At 37.1% G+C, this 21,429-nt stretch overlaps 1 protein-coding gene across 6 annotated transcripts in view; it reads right to left on the bottom strand.

Moving 5' to 3' along the window:
- NETO1 (neuropilin and tolloid like 1) overlaps positions 1-21,429 on the bottom strand; it is an 89,968-nt gene that overhangs the window by 56,740 nt on the left and 11,799 nt on the right. The window contains exon 5 of one of the 6 annotated variants that reach the window (XM_079943098.1): positions 7,884-7,988. The exons of 4 other annotated variants lie outside the window; for them this stretch is intronic. In XM_079943098.1, the coding sequence (XP_079799224.1) occupies positions 7,984-7,988 (5 nt within the window). In that variant the 3' untranslated portion in view covers positions 7,884-7,983. Of the gene's footprint in view, positions 1-7,883; positions 7,989-14,639; positions 14,713-21,429 lie in introns of those variants that run through there. One more of the 6 variants, XM_079943097.1, reaches the window with a different exon arrangement.

Below are 21,429 nucleotides of genomic sequence, written 5' to 3'. Positions count from 1 at the left end.
AGTGGGTACTCATGAAATAACTGTTAAAGAAGTAATGCACTCAAATCACATGCTGGGTCTTGTCTGAAGGTAACTTTATTTCTAATTATATTTCCACGGTGTTCTACTCTTAGTATGTTTCTCTTCTCATAAAATTTTTGTGAGCCTCAATCTTAGAATTATGATCTCAAATTGAACTTACCATATCTGGCTCTGTACACTTGGTACAGATGAATTAGTGTCCCCTTTGAACAATGGGACATGTTGTCATGAGGACATCATTGCATGAGAATAGTTCCCAAATATTCATTTCATTTCTTGAGACTAGAAAAGTGACTTAAAGTCACTTTAAGTCTTTTTAAAGTCACTTTAAAGCCTTAAGAGAGATTTGGATTAAATACAAAATTACATCTTGCTTTTAGAATAATAGAACAAGAAAAGTTGTCACATATTCTTGTGAAAGTTCCAATAAATTAAGAAATCTCTAGCCATGAACTCTTAAGCTAATCATGGTAGATGTGGAAAGAGATCAGAAACCAGTGGCTTTCTTTTCATTAATGCCTCTCTATCTATCTTCTTTATATATTCCTTAATTTTCTATCTTCCTGTATGTGTGTATGTATATTTTAATTAATTTCAGGTGTGTTTCTTATAAGTATTATATAGCTGACATTTTCCTTAATCTAATCCACTTCTCAGGATTTTTTTAATTGGTGAATTTACTCTGTTTATATTTGTATTGATTAGTAACATATGTGGCTTTATCTTTGCCACCAAATTTTGTGTTTTCTTAAACCTCCTTTTTCTTCACAGTTCCTTTTTCCAATCTTCCTGCCTTCCATTTGCTTTCTGTATTCCCTTCTAATTCTTTGCTGGCTTGGAAACCATAGACAGTATTTCTAAACACCTAGCGGCTGTTCTCAAATTTTCAAGCTACCTGCTTAATGGTAAACTTCCAACATTCGTAAAGGCTCAGAAGTGGGTTTGCAGAATTTTATATTTAGTCTATTTTTTCTTGATGTTCAATATATTCATAGTAAAATAACTGTTTGAAAATGACTCTGAGGACTTCTGTTTCTTGTCATATTAATTGAGTAGAAGTTCTGAGAAGCACCACACTCATACACCCACACTCTTCCCCAAAGATAGTCCCATGACAATCACGCTCATGGAGGTCTCACTGGTCCACTAGCCACAGGATGATTCTCGGGCTCAAACAATCCTACAAGCCTGAGCTGAGCCCTTGCTGCACTGATGGAGCCTGGGCTGAAGTGACCTGCAGTAGCTGACAGACAAACACCTGGAATCCAGGGCAAGTAGACAGGCCCATAGGAGAAGGGAATTTGGGGAGTGGAAGTTCAAACATAAATTGGTCTGAATGTTTGAGCATGCTGTAAAGGAGGGTTTTGCTGATGCGTGATTCCTCTATAGACACTTCTATGGGAGGTCTGAACTTTGGAAACCAACACTTTCGAGGGTGCTGAAGTGGTACTGGTCAGGTGTTACCATTTGCTACTGGCAGAAAAAAATCAGAAGCAGAACAAGCCATCTTAAGAGGAAAGTTTCCGTAAATTGGTCCACACATGGCAATAGATTAAAAGAGAATATAAAAAGCTCACAAAAGGAGAAGGGTCATCATTCTACATGGCAGCCAGCAGAAACAACATACAATAGATCTTAGAGTCTGGAATCATCAAATACAGAATATACTTTCTGTAGATATATATGTGATGATTTGAAAAGAGACAGTTGCAAAAAGAAGTATACAATAAGAAATTATTTAAAAAGAAAACAAAGAGATTGAAAATGGAATTTCCATATATAAATTTGTTAAAGAACACAACTGAAAATTGTCAATATCTTAAAAAATAATAGCTGAACATTTTTCAGAGCTGATGAAAATATGAAGCCGCTGATCTAGAAGGTATAATATCTTCCAGGAAAATAAATAAATAAAAGGAAATCCATGTAGACACGTGGCAGTAGAATCACTAAACGGAAGATGAAGATAAAACCTTGAAGGAGCAGAAAGAAAGGCCATGTCAATTAAAGGCAATGACAGTTAGAGTGATGGCAGACATTTCAATAGCAGAAACACAAGCCAAGGGACCGTCAAATAATATCTAGTAAGAGCTGGCAGAAAATACCTGTCAACGTAGAATTGTCAGTCAGCCAAAGGATCCTTCAAGGATGAAGGGGAAATAAAGACATTTAGACAGCAAGTAAACATGGGAAGATTTTTACCTCCAAGAGACTGGTTCTAAAGGAAATTTTGAGGTTGTAATTCCCAAAGAAAAATGATCCGAGAACAGGAAAGGTCAGAAAACAAAGGAAATGGTAACGAGGAACACTCCACAATTTCTGATCACAACACAACTTAAATTAGAAGTTAATAACAAAAATAAATTAACTTCATTTAGAAATTGAAAACCACCATCATTGCAAAAAAAGAATGGACCAAGGAAGAAATTTTAAAAGACTTAGATCTGAATGGCAGTGAAAGAGATTAGGTAAGACCTATATAGGAGGAGAGTTACACCAGGCACCATGGTCATGAAATACAAGACTCAACATATTAAAAATGCTGGCTTTCCTCGAGCTGATCTGCAGACCAACCAAAATCCCAACAGTGATCTTTTTCGGTGGAACGTGACAAGCTGATTCTCAGTTTCTCTGATGGAAGAATAAAGATGCAGAAATATCCAAGACACTCCGACTAGTTATTAAATCTTATTATAATACAATTTATTATTATTATTATTCTTGTATTCTCACAGTCCTAGCACTTTCCTGACACACCTGACATTATTCAAACCTGTGAAACTGAAATGCGTATTTTAACATTCAGCTTCTACTTTAGCTGTTAAAGTAAATTTATGTTTGTTTTACTCTAACATATGTTTACTTTTAAGAATTCAAGCAAATGATTTCCTCCTTTGCCAAAAGGAAGACTGAAAAATAAATGGAATAATAAGGGCAGAAAAACCCTAGGGAACAAAACAATGTTTGGCCAGCTTCTCTGAAACTGAGGGAGCACACGTACTGTTATTTAGTCAGGAGCATAAGATAGCCCTGCTCTTGGTGTACCATTCTGTCACATTTGTGTAGCTCTAAAGACAACATGCCCATGCGTAGGGATGAGCACTTCCTTATAGTTTGAGGCTAAAATGCATTACCCCAGGATTGAGCCAGGCAGGTTAAGATACACCTGAATATATTTGGAGTGTATCCACAGACGGGAAAGTTAACCTCAGCCCAAGAAAAGAGAGACTCCTGGTTGTACAAATAAAGAAGAAGGGGCAATTTGGAAGAGTTCATAGTGTACGTCTCTGAGGTGGTCTCAGTCCAGTCCCCAGAGCTACGTATGTGGCTGAAATCAAAGAGGAAGTACTAAAATATCTATTGCTTTATCATCCTATCGTATGGAGTATATAAGTCATCCACAGATTTGGGGAAGCAGCAGCATGGGTGAGGAAGCAGCCTCCACGTGAGAGAGGAACAGCAGGGCTGTATTGGCTCGGGCTTGAGAGAGTGGGAACGGTGCTGCTGAAATTGGCAAAAGCTGTGGCATCTGCGTCCACATGTTCAGCACCATGGACAGCATCCAAACACCGGAAACTGAGGCTGGCATCTAGGTGTGAACTTCAGCAAAGTCGGTAACACCACATATGTCTTCAGAAAACCATTGTCATATCACTTATATTGGGCACTGAAAGGGAATGGGATATCTAAACAAGGATCCCAAGGAAGAAGTAGAAAAAGGACCCAAAAAACAAAGGCCATAGGGGCTGTTGCTTGGCTTGAGATTCCCCAATGAGCAGATACAATAAAGAAGACTGCCAGAATTCTGGGGGAGCAGACTTCGTTTGGGGGGTAGGATGGGCAGAGAGGAGGTGGATTTCACCAGGTAGAAGAAAGGCATAAGAAAAACCTGTCTTAAAGCTAATTCCTAGTGATGCCAAGTTTTGCATAAAGAAGAAACAAAAGATGAACTTTCACCGCCCCCTTCCCTACCGCTGCATTGTGCCTCAGATTCAAACACCTACTCTTTCTTCACCCTCCCATCACATTATTCCTTTCACAGACTAGGTTCCTGAAGATTATTCTACACTTACAAACTCTGCTTGCCCAGATTTATTCACTGCTTAATCCTCTGCAGTCTGAATTCTACCTTAACCACTCAGGAAAATTGTATTTGATAGAAGTATCAATTACTTCTTCTAAATGCAAAAAATTGGATTGATAATTGTATTCCATCTTATACATCACAAACCAGCTTACTTGAAAAGGTCTCTTTCCCTTGGTTTCTGGTAGCCCCACTCCACCACTTGAAGCTCTGACACTAGTTAGCCACCCATCAGAGTACTTATTTTAGGTGTCTCAAACAGCAACATGTCTGTTTTCTTGCCAACACGCCTACTCAAATGTTTTCTTTATCTTTCTTGATATATTTTTTGCCAAGCAATATGATCTACGCCCATGATTTCCACTACCACCCCCATGTCAATGACTAACACAATTGACTCCACTGATCAGACCTCTCCTATAACTTAAAATTCCATTCAACAAGTGGAGCTATGACAACGAATTAAAAATGGTTCATTTCTGCATAGAATTACAGTCTGGTGCATCAGATAATTAAAAAAAACACTGGGTTACTTCACTTCTGTATTTCAAAGATACCTCAAACCAAAGATGTTCCCATGTAACTCACTGTCTTTTCTCCTAACATATAATCAGAGAACATACGCTATAAATTTTAACATCTCCATAACTCTTGAAGCTATATCTTCCTATCCATCTCTGGTGCTGCCACTAGAACTCATGTTAATTCACCTGGACATCTTTTACAGCTTCCCGATTCATAAACAAGTCCGCCTTCTCCCAATTTACTTTCTATCTATCTCGTGATCCAACAGTATTTCTGTGTTTCAACTATGATCATCTCCATACATAAAATCTTTTGGTGGTTTCTACTGTTTCAAGACTAAACTCAAATACGCTAGCACAGCAAATACTGACTTTCAGCTTGGATAACTTTTCCAAACACATCATTCATTATACTTTTGTGCACAGCCTTTTTGTCAACCAAGCCAAATCGTTTGCAGTTTTTCTTTTTCTTTTTGCTTGTTTGTTTGTTTTGATGGAAAAGCAATAGCAATATTTCTGTCTTCGGGCATTGTGGCCCAAGAGTCTGGAAGGCCTGTTCTACCTTCCTCCTAGGGCTTCCTCTTCTAAGTGCTTCGAGATAGGATTTGGATTTACCCCTTGAGAAGGTTTCTCTGTTGCCTAGCCTTGTCTGAGTTCAGGCAGCTCTCTTCCTTAAACCATATGTTATCTTTATTATGACATATATCACATTGTACCTTCTATCTCCTAAGGTAGGATATAAGCACTATGAGTTTCATTTATTTGTTACCTCCAGTGCCTAGCACATGAATAAATAACTGATAGAAGAACTAGTTGATGTCTTTATGATTCCTGCTAGCTCTACCATGTGCTTACTCTTAAATTTTGGTGCAACATAAAATGTTTTATAATTGCTAGAAAATAAAATACAAATGTAGTCCCTGAACTTTACTTACAAAAGTATTTCATAACACCCTACACATTTCAGTAGGACTCAACATATTTTTAGGAAAACCATTATTGCTTGCAATAGTTAATGTCTCAGGTTTGAAATTAGAGTAGTTTGCATCACTCTCATAAAGATCAAATTTCTTTCAGGGAAATATAAACACTTCGGATTTTATTTACTTACATTTATTCTTTAGGAAGAGCCACTTCTAAATTATATTGCATACGAATTAAGAAAGCACCAAGTCACCTTCTTTAGGCTTTGATTAACCCATATACTGCAAGGCTTATAATTCTGTCTCTTGAGCTCCTAGGTAACATCTGACAGTTGATGTTTATAATCTCTGTTACACAACATCTTCTGGTTTCTTAGCATGATCCAAGGGACTGATATGTGACTAGACTAGCCTAATACACTCCACTGGCTGCCCTCACGTTTATATAGGCTGCTAGTACTGAACAGACTGAATATCATTTATTGTAATTTAGCTTTCTGTTTAAAATTTTATAGCTTTGGTGTTTATATGTATAGTTCACTTATATAGGAGTGTAATAAAAAGCTGTTTTTAATAATGGTATATTTTTACTAGCAAGTGATACTATTTTATTCAACTTTTTAATGTGTAGTTTATTATGCCGATAACTTGAAACAAGTACAATGAGCAAAAGTTAGAAATACTTTTGGACAGTTTGAACATTGTTCATTTGAAACGTGTTGTTAATTTAAAGATTTTAAAAGTATTTATTGTACTTTCTTTTCGCTGGTCATCAATCTATAATCATTATGTATACATTGATTTCAAAAGAACTACGGTAGGCCCTGAATAAGATACAGAATCAGATCAAGGGAAGTAAAACCTACCTAGGAATATTTAAATATCAACACGAAACTTACAGAATAACACACAACAATAAAAAGTAACTACCCCAGATTACCGCCAAATCTGGGGATATAGTCTAGGAAGGGTATGCTATAGGAATTGAAAGAAAAGTCAACAAGGTAGGAAGATTCAAGGGAGAAACATTTTATGAAAGAAGAACATTATCTCTCAACAGGGTAAAATGCAGGAAGAGCTGTACTTTTAATAATTAATGGTGGGTAATCTAAAAAGAACATGGCAAAGGGTGATAAAGAGCTTTTCAGAGAAAACAAAAAGTTACTATCTTATCACTTCCCTTCCCTAGTTTTTTCTCTTTGATGGCCCTGAAAACCAGCAAGTAGATTTTGATACGTAAAAATAAAAGAGGGAAAAATAAGACAAAACAATCATTTAATTAAAGAATCCATTCAGTCAAAACAGGGAATTTGCAGGTTGCATTTAGCATATGACTAAAAGTGTCCACTGGAAAATTTTTTTCCTGCCCTGGAGACAGATCTAACCATGTTTCTTGCTCAAATGTTCACCAAAGATTCAAGTGTTTATGTGTAATCTAGAGAAAAATAATAAATGCAATAAATTCTTATTATGCAATCTATTCAATATAGTGTACCCAAAACTCGGCATGCCTTATATTTTAGATAGTCTCAGTAACCCAATAAGTTCGGTGTTGTTGTTCCCACTTTATAGGTGAGAGATCTGAAGGGCACCAAAGGCCAAATGACTACAGAGTGATGCAGCGGGATTTTAACCAACCTCTCCAAAGTGAGTTACTTCCCTTTGAACCACAGGTTATATTTTGCTGTAGCAAAATCCTTAGAATGGCAGTTAAAAGGATCTGTAACTTTATGCCAGATCTCTAGTATTTAATGCAAACCATTTCCACAGAAATACAGTCTATCCTAGACAATATAACACAGAAAAAAACATTTGGGCCCCAGCTCCAATTCCACTTTTAAGTTATATGACATTTTGAAAAGTTAATCAACTACTCTAAACAATATTAATTTCTTTATGAGAAACACAGAAGTAATGAAAATAATTTAGTGGTCAATTTCATAACATTTTTATTCAGATCATAATGAGGTTGGAGCTAGAGAAAATTCATGTTTTGTAATTCATTCATTTCTGTATTTATTTTGGGCCTTGAAATCATCTCCAAATCTCTCATTGCTCGGAGAAATAAAATACTATCTTGAGTTTTTATTGGAACATTGTTTGGGCAAAAATAAGTTAAATATATGATAATTCCCCTGCACTGGTGATTTTTTAAATCCTAGGGCACAATTTCTGGGCTGAAGAACTCACAGTATGCTAGTCAGGGAGGACGGAGTGACTACTAGGATTGTAATAGAAAGACCGTGAACGCCAGAGTAGGGATACGCACAAGAGGTACCTCACAGAGGAGGGTGGTCTTCATCTGACATTGGCTGAGAGGAGGAGCCATCTAGATGGACAGCGTTTTCAGTGGCACAGTGGTGCATTGGGTGCTCTGAGTGCGGTTCAAGATGCTTTAGATCAGAGTCCTGAGCACTGGAGCATCTAGACATCAGACTAGAGAAGCAAGATCACAAAATACCCTGTGTGTTCTGCTAAAGAGTTTAGAGTTTTTTCTGGAGGCAAAGAGCCACCACTAGAGGGGATTAATTAGGCCAGTATCATGAGCAGCTGTGAATTTTAGAAAGCCTGCTCTAGTCGATGTTTGGGTATTATGGGAGGGACAATTCTGAAGTAGGAACACAAGTTAAAACTCTGTTGTAGCAACTCAGATAAGAAATTAGGAGGGCCTGAAGTCAGTGCTGAGGCAGGAAGGTACGGCAAAGATTCAAGAAAAAATCAGAAAGCATTTCTGAAGCATGTGGAGGTTAAATAAGGGGGAAGCATGGTGAATAACTGCACAGCTTGTTGTTTGGAGGACAAGGCACTGGGGACACCATTACCCCAAACATGAAATACGAAAGGAAAACATCATTTTCTGGGAAGGAAATATTGATATTCTTGAATTTGAAGAGGACACTGGGACATGCACGTAAAAATAGGAGTGGGTTGAGAAATACATGGGTGAGAAGAAGGAAACACTCGAAGATATTCTTCCATATGTTGATACTATGGCTAATGTTTGGAACACAAGTATGACTCACAGTTACTTCCTTAGGAATCTCACAGTTCAGTGAGAGAAAAACTACGTAAATAGTTCATTACAATGCAATGCGAAAGAGCAATAAGAGAGGGATATACATAGAGTCATCCCTAGGTATCCATGGAGGACTGGTTCCAGGACTTGTTGTAACGAATCATTTAAAATACGTTATTTAAAATCTATAACCAGATATTTAGTATCTTTAAGACGAAGAAGTGTACTTGTCTGGATCATCAGTGCATCTCAGTGCCCAGTACGGTGGAAACTGACTCAGAACGAGTACACAATACATACTTGATTACTAAGTGCCACACATAGATGAAGGAGTTGAGAAAGACAGTCTAGGCAGGAGAAACGTGCGAAAGCTCAGAAGACTGTAACCGCAAATAGTTTTTTGTGAATGGAGGACTTGAGTCACAAAGAATGGTGGAGGAAACCTGGACAGATTGTTAAGGCCCATGAATGTCATGATAAGAAATGGTATACTAAGCTGCTGAATGGTTTTCATCAGGAGATGGCTACAATTAGAATTCTCTCATATAACTCTGGCAAGAGTGGGTTAGAGAGACGGGGGAAATGTGTCTGAATAAAAGGACACAGGATATTACACTTGGCCAGATGAGGCATACTGAGGGCCAGAACAAACATAATGTGAGTGGGAATGGAGAAGATGAAAAGCATAGGAGAACCTTTAGGATATAGATTCATAAGAACTTGGTGAGTGATGAGAACTTAGGGAGTAGGAAAAAGAAAATTAAACATGGTTCATATAATTTGGATTTGAATTTCTGGGTGAACCACGGTACTCTTGAATAACAACAAAGAGAACAAAGGAAAAGACATAAGCTTGGGAGAATTTTCAGTGTGTGGTGTTCATTTGGAGTGTGGCATTAATAAGTTCAAGTTTGAACATCATAAATATAAGAGCTAGCATACATCTGGGGGATCCCTAGTAAGTAGTTCTCTATGGAATTGGATTTCCAGAGAAAGTGCAGTAAGGTAAATGAAGGAATATCCATGGCTTGAGTTTAAGATTAAACAATCTTTGCATTCGTCAGCAAAGTAAAAATTGTCAAAATATTGTTCTTCCTTACTGTGAAGATATCTATGACTGCATTTAGTTTATCAATTTAGTTTTCTTAGGAAGTACTGCATTGGACTTGCAACCTCCAGAACTGTGAGAAATAAAGGTCTGTTGCTTATACGCCACTCAGTCTATGATATTTTGTTACAGCAGCCCGAACTGACTAAGACATGCTCCAAAGTTCAAATTGCTCATCTATAAAACAGGGGAACATGGAAAACAACACAAATTTGTTTCGAAAAATCAAGTGATCATTGTTTCTAAAACCACGTTTAACGAGATAGTGAATGATTCTACAATTTTAGCATGCTAGAGCTCCAACAGTTCTGGATGACAGCAAGTTCTACACACCCCTTTTATGAATGAGCAAATGGAAACCTAAAGGGGTGAAGGACTTGCCCAAGGTCACATGGCCCCATTCTAAATCCAGGGTCATGGAACACGGTGCTGTGTTTAAGTGCCTTGAAGGTGAAATAACTTTCTCTCAGTTTGGTAGAACACCCCAAATGCCTTTAAACTGCCTAGTTCTTTTAATTCTTGTCACAAAAAAGTATAGACTCTCCCTAAGATATAGAGACAGTGTACATAGAGAGATCCTGTCCACATTGAAAGAATACAAAAGAGGGAAAAGGCTAATTTTTGTCTGAGGCTCTAATAGTCAAGCAAGAAAAGTTATTATTAAGTTGCTCCTGCTTTTAATTCAGCCTTAGCCCTTTATATGTACCACAATTACATTTGTCTGTTAGTCTCCTGCCCCCGGAGGACAGGAACAGTCTCTGTGTCTGTATTTCCAGTGCCTACACGTAGCAGGTGCTCGGTAAACATGTGGTTAATGAACGCATGGAATCCAGGGGTAAGGATTCTGCAATGCTCCCACAGTCAGAAGCCGTTTCTATCTCTCCATACTCTGTCCCATTGCCTAGAAGTATAATCTCCATGTTTCATTCCTTCGAGACCAGCATATTTTTTCAGTCCTTGTAAGTCACCATTTAAAATGCAGATTGCTCTGACTGGAGTGAATAAAATTCCTCATCAGATACTATTCCTCATCAGTAGAGGTTGGTTTATAGGGCCATTCTCCAGCCAGGACACTAACTCAGAATAAATATCTGCATGAAAGAGACAGCAAATAAGATTCTAAGGTGAACACTGAAAACAGATGAGGGGAAGGAAGCACTGTAAGAAGAAGTAGGAAAGTACAAAAAGGGAAGATATGAATGAGCTGCACACAATTCCCCGTCTCCACTTTAGCCCGGACCAATGAGACTTTCATTCCCACAGGAAGCTAGAATAACTCCGAAGTATGAATCTTTGGTTTAGTAACGTCCAATTACTACATGTAGCAGTTATTGGCCCTACATCTAGAAGCCATCATACATCTTATCAGAGTGCTAACTAAAAGAAAACAAACATCCCAACAAACAAACGTTGCATGCCAAACATTTCATATTTCAAGGATTATTCTTTCAGTGATACAAGCAATAGGCACACGATTATTGAAGATGATGTATAAAGACCTCAGAAAGTCTGTTAGTGGCCTAGAGAACATGTCCACAAGTATATAACTCCATAAAATAATTGAGTTTTCTCCAGCAGCATGTTCAGGGGTAAAGGAAAAAAAAAAGAGTTTTTTTGGAAATCATGCTCTGGGATTTAACAAATAATCTAGGTATAAGATTATGGCTCATGTAAATTTAAGGGAAGGTAAAATTTCTAGTGAGATCAGTGTTTGTTCTAGGGATTCAGGGTAGAATGATTGACAGTAGAAATGACCACAGCAAGAGACTAATGAAAAACTTGGTAGTCACTAGGTAGAGCAGATGAATGGTGACTAGCATAATAGTTGCATATAAAGCCATTAGCTACCTTTTGTAGAGTGCCCACGAACCCCTATAGTCCCGGGCACCGTACTAAATATCTTCCAAAGGAGGGAGCCCCTTCCTCACCACTACCAGCAGCATAAATTTGGGGGAGAGTTCTTTTGGTGACAGCTCTTCTTCTAGCTGGTGCTTGGTCATCAAGGAGCTGGAGAAAAGGGATTTGGGAGCCCAAGGTTGAAGCCAGGCTTATGGAAAGACTGAGAAGCATTTGAGGTTAGGGGAGGAAGAGAATATTTGGAGGGAAAGCAAATACTTAAAATAAATACTTAAGAAATGTGCTTTTTTGATATTTGAAATAATTACCTAACCCAGCTCCACAAGAAACCGTCAGTAAAATCTGCACTATGGATCCATGACTTTGTTATTATATTTGTGGTTCTAGTAGGTGGGACAGAATATTTTCTAACCGTCCATAAGCAGGCCCAAGGTGGGAGAAGACGGTGCAAAGGATCCTACCAAACAGGTTACACACATTATGATCTTACTTAATCCTTGCAAAACTGGATCAAACAGTCAATGTAACAATCACTTGGCAGAGGGCAAATGAGATCAGAAAGGCTGATTGTTATGTTTTAGTTAATAGCTGGACAGTCTCCTAAGTGCAGCTTGACTAAGGTTCACCTTACTTCACAAATCTGTGTCTTTTTGGCCACTATGTTGCCAGAGTTCCCAGATGCAAAGTCTTAGCTTCAGCCTGGCTGACTCCAAAGCTGTGTTCTTTTTACTGTGTTGCATGACACTCTCACCTGTCACCACCAACTAAAACTAGGGGTTGTATCATGTTGACACTCATGGTCAAGAAAGTGTGGTGGAAATATATTAAGTTATTTCTGAAATTTAGTGAACAGGTAAGCTAATTGACACTATTTTTTAACTAAAACAAAATGCATTCTGAAAAGGTTTGTAAGAGGGTGGGAAGATATGTTCACTGTACTTGCAACTTTTCTTTAAGTTTGAAATTGTTTAAAAAGTAGTTTTTAAAAAAAGGACACAGAAATATAAAGTAGTACACTTATGGGAGGAAATATTCAAAATGAAGTCGTCCATTATTATTTCAGCATCTGAAATTGTTATTCACCTTTTTAAAACTAGTTGACAACATATATTGAATGGACTAATTATTTTCTATGGCAAGTGCATATTATAATGTACTTCACAAATATAAATATCAGTTGTATGGGTTTAAAGTTGATTCATAAGATATAAATGATGTCATATTATTTTTATTATTGGTTACTAATATTGGTGATTTATATGATGGTGAAGCCAATGATCAAAGTAATATATTATAATTCTGGTTTTAAAAATCCAAGGAAAATTTTTTTTTTTTTTGCTTATTACAGGGACAAATGTTGCTGTTGTCTGAAAGATGGTAAAATATACAAAAAGGATAAATTCTAGGATCACTGAAAACACCTCAATGCCCCACAGTAAAATCACAAAGGGTGAAAAATGGTCAATGTTTTGAGAAGTTTAGCCCTGAAGCAAATAGACATTTGTTGACAGCAGGGCATAATACCTAAATATATACATTTCTTGTGTTCAAATCTCAGCTTTGCTAGGGAGATGACGTTGAGCACAATATTTAAACATTTTAAATATTTCTTTTCAAAAATTCAAAACAAGAATTGCAATGATACAATACCTCATAGGTGGGCTATAAAAATCAAATGAATCCAGGGTCATGTAACAACCCCTGGCTTATAATAAGAACTCAACAATTGATTAGTTTTATTTCAATGAATATCTTATAATCAGATTGTAGAAAGCAAGAATCACTGCCTAATCATACTATTATTTCATTTAAATTAATTTTGAATGACTGCATTTATCATGTATTTTTCTGCTGGACAATTTCATTAAGAAAATTGGAAGATGTTTTATCTAATAAACAATCCAAATACTTTTGATAAGCAATTATTTTTTATAAATATGTAGGATATATTTAATTTTTATTTTCCAAAATTATTTCCCCTTTCGTATCCCTGCCATCTTAATTGTAGTCAAGAGTGAAGACCATTGCTGTTTTACAATATCATAGCTTGCAATTGCAATTAGCATAAATCCAATAGAACCAAGCAACAGATAAAGTAGTAAATACGGTCTGAATGACAAGGAAATAGTGAATAGAGAAAAGTAACTCTTTTCTTTTCTCCCTCCCACCCCTGGCCTATTCATTAAATTAAACAAAATGTATTTCTTCAGATCTTGCGGGACACTTGAAATCATCCTGATAATTGAGATATTATGTATTCAAAAGTAAGTATAAATAAATGACATCATTCCTAAAAGGGAGCATGGCAAAGTCCTACAGAAAGGAAATGAAAATACTATTAAATGATCTGTCATTTAATATGCAGTACAGCTCACATCTACCCTTGCACCTTTCAAAATAGCCCAGGGCAGCTCATCCTTCGTAACCAGTCTCAGGGAAGTAGGTCTCTCCATAATTCAGGAAAAGGTCCCTAACCATTGGAAGACTCCAAGCATGAGACAGAAGAAATACTCTTCCCTTATTTCAAAGAACAAAATGCATTGCTAAAGTTCACCTATACTCAAAGAAAAACTGAAGCCAATTGATTACTGGCTAAAATTGTCCAAAAAGAAGAAGCTAAGACCAAATAAAATGTAAAATCCCAAAATATATAATTTTGTATTCTAACTTACTTAGACAAGAATATTAGCTCAAACTCATATAATGTTCTATTTTAATTTTTGGATGTCATAATTAGTTGGAGTTTTGTGCTTAGTCCTCTAATTAGCTCACTTCTTAACCTTCCCGGGCTGCTCTTCTGTGCGTCAGCTCTAAATTGCTAACAGCCTTTGCAATGTGCCCACAAAGATACCACACTGGTATTTCTCTTTCGACATCTTTAAAAACAAACATAGCATTTTCTATCCTTTTATTCTCCAACAGAAGTTATGACATAATCACCAAATCATTAAGGATGGAAACTTCAGTCATTTCTACTTTTCTTTCTCAACATGCACATCTAATGGGTCACTAAATCTCACTGATTCCAATTTTTTTCTTTCACTACATTGCTGCACACGCTACTCTCATCTTGGTTCTTAAGTTTCTTACCTGCATTGTTTTAACTGTTTATCTTTGTTTCCTGTGCTTCTATTCTCTCTTGACTCAATCCATCCTCCACATTCTGATAAATCACAGGCCTGCAATAAAGGTCTCAAAAATTGCAATTCAATTTAAAATATTAGTATATCTCCCACTTCACCTACAATTAGGTATGTATCATCACCATGGCTTACAAAACCATTCATTATCTGAACCAGTCTCACCTCAACTTCTCTCCTTTCAAAGCCACACATGTACTTTCCAAATGGTCTCGACTACCTGCTATACATTTTACCAACTGCTCCATACCTGGTATCTCACTCGTTCTACCTTCTTTGGTTACTTAACTCCAGTCATTCATTCATTAACTCATTTAGATATTCATTCATATAAATTTCAGTAAATATCAGCTAATGCTAGACACTGAAGAAGCTCTAGAAATTTTAAAGGTATAAACCAAAGCTCCTTCCCCTTGAGAAGTTTGGTATGACGTGTTATAATGCATGTCACAAGGGCATGATGGAGCTATGGCCGGGTGAGCACAGGAGGACACATGATCCATCCAGAGGATGCGGTGAGGGGTGTGCAGGCAAACGCCACTGAGGTAAACATCTCGCGCCACATCTGGTGACGCCTCCACTTATCCTTTAGGTGCCAGCGCTCTGTGTACTTGCCATGGCACTCACTATATCGGGTATAAGTATTCATGTCCTCAAATACACGATAAGTTCCTCAAGAGTAGATTCTGCGTCTCAATCATTTTCATATCTCAGCATTTAGTGGACAGTCTGGACCAATTATGGGTCAATAATCTTTTACTTGTTGTTGAATAAATCTATGAAATAATGAATCAGAGGCTTAGATGTGATCTCAGGGAATATCATGTCACATGGGAAGTAATGTTAACATTTTGACTTTATCGTTAGGTAGCAAAATCCGTAACCATAATGTGTCAAATGCTGGTCTCACGAGGAAACTGAAACTCTAAGACATTAAGGAAACTGCGGTTGCCACAAGTCACATAATGAGAAGGTTTCCAAGCCAAAACTTAGACAATTTAGCACTATGGACCATATTTGACCATGTTTAATAAAAATATTTATATATATATGTATACATATATATGTACACGTACATATAATAGGGAACTATTAGACAACCATGAAACTGAGAAAAATAGGTTTATGCAGAAATGAAAAACTGAAGACCCATACAGGTAGACGATAACAAAGATTTAGCGTACTGCCAATATTCTCTGAAAGGAAATGATCATTCTCCTATACATTTCAAAGGAAATACCAAAACTAAACTCTTTTCAGTTAATTATGTATGGTAAATTATGGCCTCAAATTATTAATTTTCTCCCTGATGGGGAAAGATAGGTTACATTGAAAATAACTTGAAAACATGAGGAACTTTTCTAGAACATGGGTACCTCACAGGCATAAAAGAACATTCCATCCATAGATAATGAGAAAACATACCAAATCACAACCTTAGAGCCAATTTGCCTTAAGTTAACAAAAAGTTGGGCTTTATTGTGGATTACTTTATGATCTAAAACGGAGCATGTAAGTATTGTTAGAAGAAAAACTGATATACAATTCAAGCTAGACGTGAAAAGTGTAGCCCGAAGACCATAAATACCAACACTGACATTTTGAACAGGAAACGGAACACCCTATTTATTCATATAATCCCTACATTTCTCCTATATCAAGGGCTCAAAAATAGTTAAGATGGAAATGATATCTGAATTTTTTTCTAGAAAATGTGGGAGCAGACCAAAAAAATGGGGCTGGCAGAGTCAGGAGGCATAATGTAGAACCTGGGGACTCAGCAGCCTGTGAATAGAAGGTGGTAAGCAGTAGGTAGAAGCTAGTGGGAGACACATTGCCTATGAGCTGTCAAGGAAAGGGGTATGCAGCCACTGCTCAGGGTACCGAGAGGAGCTGAGAAGGGATGGGTGGCCACAGAAACACAAGAAGAGCCAAGAGGATAACAAGTGAAATGGACAGAATGGAAATGATACAAATGGTACAACAGCTGTCAACAAAAAATAAGCATGGTTGTATTATTTTTAAATGATCATTTTCTTTTAATTTAAAATTGAGATGTAAATATTATTTGGAAATGCTTATTAAAGGAAAGTGATTTACACATGAAAAATAGCTAAGAATAATTTTTTCACCAGTTAAACAATTATCTACGACAGCAGATCTCTGCAAGCCTGGTTCATTTTCATGCCCAGGGAAACCCTCTATTTCAGACTTTACCTACCATTCCCATACAACCCCCATCTCTGCTTTCCTAGTTCATCAGCACAGCCACTGACCATTCTACAAATTCTACTTTGTTTGCCTGCCAAATCTGCTACAGGAAATACACTTTCCTTTCAGACTGCACCAGCAAGCATAACAGAGTCTGGGAATGTTTTAAGGTAGTACTGATCTCTGTATCTCATTTCTCTTTGAATCACTTAGAGAAATTCCTTGGGGCTTTGAAGTGCAAATTTCAGAAGAAAAGTTCCAAGGGGATAGAACCGTCTTCTGATTTGGGTTATGATCAATAGACAACAGAATATAAGTGACATATGTATGACTAGTAGGTCCTTCCACTTAAAAGAGTCAGGTTTAGTTCTTTTGTGGCACTCGCCTTGCTGATTGTGAATAGTCCTACTATATTATAATCACTCTGAAATTCTTGTGGTAGTCTGGTTGAAGTGAGGTGTCTGCAATTAGTTGGAAAGGGAAAATGCCATAAGGAGGTACTGAAGCAGAATTTCAAGCAAGTCAGCATAGCTGTGGAACGGTGGGAAGCTAGCCAAGTGAGCAAGCAGGAACAGACAGCATAGCTCTTTTGAAGCAAAGGCATCAGGCAGATATGCCATGAAGAGGCAGAGGTTTGAAGAGTGCCAGGTTCTACAAATAGCTATTATTGCCACAAACAAAAATACCAGCATCCCATGCACATCTTTGGAAAGAATCGCAAGTTGCTATTTTGTTGGGGTTTCTGCCATATTTATGCATAAAGATGGCATTTACATAAAATCAAAAGATATATATATAGAGAGAGAGATACATACATACATATAGAAATAGAGTATCAATTTATGTATAGGAAAGTCCAGCTGAGAGCATTGGATATTTTATATCTGGAACAAAACTACTTTAAAATTTTGAATTGATAGACTCAAATTGTTATACTCTCTGTCTCAATGGTGAATTCTTACATCATTTGTTTACTTTTTACATCACTTCTCATATCTTAACACATATTTTAAACATGACTTACTTGCTATATTAATTTCCTTTTGCTCCTATAACAAATCATCACAAGTTTATCAAAACAATACAAATATATTGTCTTACAGTTCTGGATGTCAAATCTGAAATGGGTCTCGCTGAGTTAAAATCAAGGTGTCCGTAAGTGTTGTTCCTTTTCTGGAGGCCCCGGGAGAGCATCCGCTCCTCACCTTTCCAGCTTCTAGAGGCTCTGCCCACATCCCTTGGCTTGTGGGCCCTTCCATCTTCAAAGCTAACAATGGCCATATGAGTACTGGTCACATTGCATCACTCCAACACTGACTTTTTGGCCTCCCTCTTCCACACAGAAGGACTTTCGTGATTACCTTGGGCCCTCCCAGATAATCCAACGTTGTTGTCTTAAAGTAAGTTGATTAGCATCCTTAATCCAACGTACTATCTTCAATTCCCATTGTCGTGTAGCCAAATATATTCACAGATGCCAGGGATTAGATCATAGACATTTTTTTTTGAAGGAGGAAGGGCATTAGTCTGTCTACTACAAGTGATTTTTCTCTTCTTATAGAAATTGAACTCATTGTAGGGAGGATAATGTCTTGTACATACTGTATTTTTACAGTGTTAGCATAGTAAGTCAATAAATATTTGTTGAATACATGTAAGTGGCATATACAGCCTAGTGAAAATTAAGTTATCCTGTGAATTCACTTTAAGAATAGTTACATGAGCTATACTTCAATAGCTATAATGGCATACAAGTTATAAAATATAAAAAAAATTTTTGGTCAAAAAACTAACACGGTGGGTTGTTTTCCTGATAATTGTTTGATTTATTTTGCACAGAAATAAAATAATAAGCCTCAAACTATCAGCAAATTATTGTGAAAAAATGTTAAAAAAGGAAAACCTAGATTATAATATTTTCTTAGGCAAAATACGTAGGATGTTATCATTTGAAAAACATACTTCTTGAATATGCAATAATAAGTTAAATGTTAAGAGTTTTCTAGGAGAAGATTTTACCAAAAAAGGCTGATAACTACGGACACCTAGAAAAAACATGGGAATGCAAAATGGAGATAGAACATATGCATTATTTCTTCATTTTGTTTCTTGAATGTTTAGGACAATTTTAGTGAAGGGCGGACGCTGGTCCTTGGATGTTGGCGCAACTGTGTGATTGGGTCCAGAGGTGATGTTATGATTGATCAGTGTGTGATCAGGGCTAGTCCGTAAGACCCCCTTGTGGCAATTAGTAAATGGTACCCATTTCTGCATATGGGTCTGCTCCTGGGCATCTGAATGTGAAAGGAATCAGCCCTTCTCTCTCCCTCAACCTAGTGTCCTTAACATGACAGCTGTACGCAGCAGCCCTGGGGAGAGGGATGGTGTTGGTGACTGGAAGCAAGTGGCCGCAGAAGAAGTCAAAGAGACACGTGTGTTAGGAAGCAGGAATAATTGTGGGAGATCGAGGAGAAAGAAATTAGCTTTTCCCTTGAGTACTCAGCAAGTAAGTCACAGGTTCCAAGTCATGAGAGCATTCTACATACAACTGAGCAGGTCAGTAACAGCAGATATTTGAGAACAGGAAATGAATCATACACTTCCAGCTCAGGAGGACTGAAAAGGCAGATTTTTATAATAGAGGTAGAGGGAGGGAAGACAAATCATTGTCTTTTTCAGCACTGTGAATTAATAGGCATTTCAGGCAACATGGGAAAGGTGAATTTTAAAATTCATACACCAGTAATGGTGAAATATGGGTGATACAGTATTATCCCTTAATTGAATTTCTTAATATAACTAAACTGAAAGTACTTACAATATGTGATGTAATTAAAGTCATGATCTCTACCCTTTGTAGAAGGTGTATCAGCACAGCGGTTATGTAACTGATAAACAAGCAGTAACTTAACTTCTACACAGAGCTCATGAACCTGGGCAACACATTCTCTCTAGATCATTGGCTCCTTTATCTTTAAAATAAAAAGGCTGAATGAGATGAACTTCAAGGTCTCTTTCAGATCAAAAGAAAATACACACCTACAATGGAAATATACTTGAGATTCCACGTGGTCCAGTCTCAAATGTACCATATTCAAAAACATGCAGTCCAACAATTAACCACTAAATAAATATAAACACACCTAAACACTTTGCTCCACCTTTCCAGGAAACAACAAGATAAGGAAGGCATTCTTTCCATACAGGAAACTTCTTTAAAAATCTTCCTTCTCCTTTGCCACTGCTTTCAATATTCTCTGTACAGATGGGAGCTAATCCTGGAAATTTTCTCTCCCACTCTCAACTTCTCTCCTGAACACCCACCTAGACCAAACAGCATTCTCTCCCTCCCTCCCTCCCTCCCTCTCTCTCTCTCTCTCTCTCTCTCTCTCTGTTCCTCAGCCCTCCCCTTGAGCCCTCTTTTCTACACATCAGATCAACCGAGTCACAGGCTGGGCAGAAGAGAGTAAGGATAGATAGATGAAATTGCTCTCACATGAATATCTGTGGTAACCATTACACGTTGATAATTTTGTCCCTACCGTGACTCTCAAGCTTTTAATTTCATTTCTTGAAAAATAAGCCTCAACGAGAAATGTGAATTTGTTTCATACATTTTCCATTTGACAGCCGTTAGAATATTTGGGGTCTACAGTGTAAATACAATAGAAAGACAATATGATACTATCTGACCTAAATGTATTCAACCTTTTATTTCTATGTTAAAAATAAAGTAATCAGACAAAGTCCTTAATTTAACATTAACCTCTTTGACTTCTTTCATCTTTTAGTGCAAAATTCAAATTAAAGTTTAGTTGTTGAAAAACTGCTATCAATAGACAGGTGAAATATTTCTTTTCTTTCTCACCGAAGCATATATCTGAACTCTGATTTTCTAGACAAGAAAATTTAGGAATTTTCAACATGGTTAATACTCACACATGCATTCACGTTTCAGACAGAAAGAAAAGCACTGCATTAGATAATTAAAGTAACATCGAGTCCACGACAATATTTTACCTACATAATATATTTCATTTAATATGCATGGAAATCTTTTTAAAACACTCCATTTAAATCACTGTACTGCAGTGTATCCTTTCCATTGCCTTTGAAGTCAATCAGCGTGGAGTTTCTCAGGAGGCTAGGAGTTGGGCAGAACGTCCCTAAAACACCTCGGGCTGCTCAGATGAAAGGTGCTAAGTACAAAGATCCTAATAATTTCAACAGAGTTAACAACTCCACTCACTCCCAAGCCAATACCTAACTCGACCTCCCCTATTTGGTACTTTGAGGCATAATCCTTAAATTAAATTTCTCCAGTAGGGTGTGTGTAACCTTGTTTCACAAAACTAGTTCAGAAAAAAATAACATCAAAAGAGGAAGATTCCAAAAACATCACATTCTAGGTCTGTGAAGAGGAGAAAATCTCTTCATTAGGAAGGAAAGCACAAGACTAACAAGAGATATTTGTTCCTACAGAGATTGAAAGGGTTACTTTCCCCCAGAGTAGAACTTCCTGGACGTTCTTCTTTCTTCATATCT

Source organism: Stenella coeruleoalba (genome assembly GCF_951394435.1).
Source record: "Stenella coeruleoalba genome assembly, chromosome: 14".
In the NCBI taxonomy this organism is placed as follows: domain Eukaryota; kingdom Metazoa; phylum Chordata; class Mammalia; order Artiodactyla; family Delphinidae; genus Stenella; species Stenella coeruleoalba.
The sequence above is the reverse complement of the archived record's forward strand: the minus strand, read 5'-3'. Positions and strand labels throughout refer to the sequence as shown.